This window comes from Oncorhynchus tshawytscha, linkage group LG10 (assembly GCF_018296145.1).
Source record: "Oncorhynchus tshawytscha isolate Ot180627B linkage group LG10, Otsh_v2.0, whole genome shotgun sequence".
NCBI classification, from domain to species: domain Eukaryota; kingdom Metazoa; phylum Chordata; class Actinopteri; order Salmoniformes; family Salmonidae; genus Oncorhynchus; species Oncorhynchus tshawytscha.
Window position 1 is genome coordinate 53,347,066 of NC_056438.1, and position 4,137 is coordinate 53,351,202.

Here is a 4,137-nt window from a genome sequence, read left to right on the forward strand (position 1 = left end):
AATACATTTCCTCAAAGAGGATGATGTACCTCAGAGCCTTTGTACATCACCACCAAACCTCATTTAAAATGGTGAGTTGAATACATCGCCCCGGATTACAGTCTAGTAGAACAGACAAAACTAAGAAATGTAGAAACGTTTTGATCCATTTTTTTAACCTGAAAACCTAGCTTTAATAGCTTTAAGAAGTGTCTGCAGTGCAGCTCTGATAATTTGCTTCAGAATGATTGCCTTTGCTTTAGTGTCGTGCTAGGTTTGTTGTAGGTTTATGGTCTTCCCTATATACTTCTACAGTAAGAGAGAGAGAGAGACTGGGACCCAAGTTGTTCGACAACACTAAACACAAAGAATGAACAAATATTTATTCTGGTCAGACAATTCACAGTGCATCAACAGCCAGTTTGGAAACAGTAATTATAGTGTGGAATCACTGAGAATTATTAGATTGGTAGCCTCAGCAGTCATATCGACCATCATTTATTAAACTATTTATCCACAATGAGTGACTATCATATTTTCGCTATTATGGTGATGAAATCATAATGTTTATTAGTAGAAGTCTTTGTTTTCTGCAATATATGTCTGATGCAGCAGTATTGATTTCAGTAGTTTAGGGTTCTACATCAGTGGTTTAGGTGCTACAGACATAGTAAATCTTAGTTGTTTGTTTAGTTAGTAAACGCAAGTCTCACTCCCCCTAGTGGTTGCTTATTGAATCACAGAGAATTATGGACTTTAATAGACCATCTTTCACATGAATCGTTGTACTGTAGCTCCCCAGGTGTTTAGATTTCTGTAATGTGAGTCTATTTCAAAATAATCTGGAAAGAACATTGGTTTGAACTTTACAGTGACTCTCTTGCTCCCCTCTCTCCCTCTCCCTAATTGTCTCTCTCTCCACCCTCAGGGGCAGTTTGAGTTTGCATTGACAGCTGTCGCAGAGGAGGTGAACGCCATACTCAAAGCTCTTCCACAGTGAGAGGAGTACCCACTACCGAGCCTCAGCAGCAGCTCTCACCGGGGATCTCTCTCCTTCCCTCTTGTCTCCCATTCCACAACTCCTCCTCTCTACCTCTCCTCCACCTCTCCGTCTTTGTGGATGCCGTGCGAGAAAGTGTGACCTGATCTTAGCTGTGCAATATGGCGCCTTTATTGTTTTGTCTGTGGAGCTTGTTTCCAAACAGACAATTTAGTGCATCGAGAATTTGACTGATTGAAAAAAAGTTTCATCTGTTAAATGATTGGAATATATTAATCACAGAAATCTTGTTTTTAGATTTCTATGTATGTGTGTGTAAATGATTATATTGGTCATCACATCTGAATCATAGGACATATTTAAGTTTGATGTCTTTTTTTCACTTTGGTCCCGTGTACTGAACCATACCATGTAATGTAGATCAGAAGGAAAACTGCTCAGTTAGGTCAAGTGAATACTGATAACAATTCTAGTTACCATAGTGATAATGATACCAAGCAATATGTGTTTCCTCAGATTGTTGAGACCTAGGCAAATAAGTGTAAGTTGTGGACAACGATTGTGAGTAAACCAAATGTAGTTACGCTAATGCCTGCCTCAAGTAAAGCAGTTCTATGAATTGGTGTGTGTACTGTATGATATTGTCATTTTGTAAATTAATCAGTTCTTCTAGATGAACTTATACATGCAGCAACAATGGCCTAAGTGTGATTATAAACTTGGTGGTTCACACGCTTGTGTAGATATAAATATATATATATTTTTTTTTTGCCAGGTAAGATGACTGAGAACACATTTGCAGCAATGACCTGGGGAATAGTTACAGGGGAGAAATGAGCCAATTGTAAGCTGGGGATGATTATGTGATAGTGTGAGGGACAGCTTGGGAATTTAGCCAGGACACCGGGGTTAACACCCCTACTCTTACAATAAGTGCCATGGGATCTTTAATGACCTCAGAGAGTCAGGACACCCATTTAACATCCCATCCGAAAGACAGCACCCTACACAGGGCAATGTCCCCAATCACTACCCTGGGGAATTGGATTGGGATATGTTTTTAGACCTGAGGAAAGAGTGCCTCCTACTGGCCCTCCAACACCACTTCCAGCAGCATCTGGTCTCCCATCCAGGGACTGACCAGGACCAACCCTGCATAGCTTCAGAAGCGGGATGCAGGGTGGCATGCTGCTGGCTTTAAATCAGACTGTATACCATGGGTATGACAAAACATTTATTTTTACTGTTCTAATTACATCGGTAACCAGTTAATAATAGCAAATCAAATCAAATTTTATTTGTCACATACACATGGTTAGCAGATGTTAATGCGAGTGTAGCGAAATGCTTGTGCTTCTAGTTCCGGCAATGCAGTAATAACCAACAAGTAATCTAACTAACAATTCCAAAACTACTACCTTATAGACACAAGTGTAAGGGGATAAAGAATATGTACATAAAGATATATGAGTGAGTGATGGTACAGAGTGGCATAGGCAAGATACAGTAGATGGTATTGAGTGCAGTATATACATATGAGATGAGTATGTAAACAAAGTGGCATAGTTAAAGTGGCTAGTGATACATGTATTACATAAAGATGCAGTAGATGATATAGAGTACAGCATATACATATACATATGAGATTAATAATGTAGGGTATGTAAACATTATATTAGGTAGCATTGTTTAAAGTGGCTAGCAATAAGGCACCTTGGGGGTTTGTGGTATATGGCCAGTATACCACTGCTAAGGGCTCTGTCCCAGCACTCCGCATTGCGTCGTACCTAAGAACAGCCCTTAGCCGTGGTATACTGGCCATATACCACAAACCCCCGAGGTGCCTTATTGCTATTATAAACTGCCACGGGATGTCCCTGTGTCTTATTAACAGCTGAGTCCAAATATGATTCCCTAATGGTACCCTATTCCTTATATAGTGCACTACTTTTGACCAGGGCTCTATGTAGGGAATAGGGTGCCATTGGGGCCGTAGACATGGTAGGTTCATCTGCACTATAGGAGTACTGTCAGCTCTACCCCAACACTTAGTGCTTTGACAAGACTCATACCATTTAAATCACAAAATCTTATGTCAATCTCCATGTATGTTGTGTCCATTGGATTGCATTCTGTTTTGTACATCCAATATGTTCTGAATTGCAAAGGATATGACCTGGAAATGATATGTCCAGGAAATGATATGACCAGGCATTGGTAGCATACACTACCAATGCCTGGCTATTTCAAACTATTATTCACCAGTAGTTTGTACAGTATTTCCTTCAGCCTCAAAGTATATCCTAGTGAAGCCCTGGTCACATATTTTGCTTAGCAGATATTACTTCACTCATGTTCGACGAAAGATATAATTGTACATGATGCATCCCATCATTTCATGTCACCATGAAGACAGCCAGAGAGATGACTGTTTACTTTGACAAGCCAAGGATATATAATCATGCCATTTGAGCCATTCGGTTCTGAACAATAGTAATAGTGGCAGTACAGAGGAGGAATAGTGGAATGTTATTACATTTGGGCATAAACTCCTTTTGCCTATCACAGTTGTGTGTTCCAAATGGCACCCGATTCCCTTTATTGTACACTTCCTTTGACAAGAGCCCTATTAGACCTGGTTGAAAGTAGTGCACTATAAAGGGAATAGGGTACCATTTGAAACTCATCCAGAGTTAAAAAGTGGGCCATGTTAATGCTGTGTCCTATACTGCAAAAACCTTTTATCTTTCAACTAATTTATTCTTTCAACTTTCAACTCATCTTTCAACTCGGAACCTTAGCATCGTATTGTGAGGTCTCTTGCCTACTCAGACAATACAAAAATAAATATGTACGGTACAGCTCAGCATTCAACACCACAGTACCCTCCAAGCTCATCATTAAGCTTGAGACCCTGGGTCTCAACCCCGCCCTGTGCAATTGGGTCCTGGACTTTCTGACGAGCCGCCCCCAGGTGGTGAAGGTAGGAAACAACATCTCCACTTCGCTAATCCTCAACACTAGGGCCCCACAAGGGTGCTTGCTCAGCCATCTCCTGTACTCCCTGTTCACCCATGACTGCGTGGTCATGGACGCCTCCAACTCAATCATCAAGTTTGCAGACGACACAACAGTAATGGGCTTGATTACCAACAATG

At 40.7% G+C, this 4,137-nt stretch overlaps 1 protein-coding gene across 3 annotated transcripts in view; it reads left to right on the plus strand.

Annotated features, from left to right (window-relative positions):
- Positions 1 to 1,598, plus strand: part of LOC112259593 (receptor-type tyrosine-protein phosphatase N2-like) — a 141,711-nt gene extending 140,113 nt beyond the window's left edge. For all 3 annotated transcript variants that reach the window (XM_042328748.1, XM_042328749.1, XM_042328750.1), the window contains exon 25: positions 908 to 1,598. In XM_042328748.1, the coding sequence (XP_042184682.1) occupies positions 908 to 979 (72 nt within the window). In that variant the 3' untranslated portion in view covers positions 980 to 1,598. The remainder of the gene's footprint in view (positions 1 to 907) is intronic.
- The last annotated feature ends 2,539 nt before the right edge of the window (positions 1,599 to 4,137 follow it).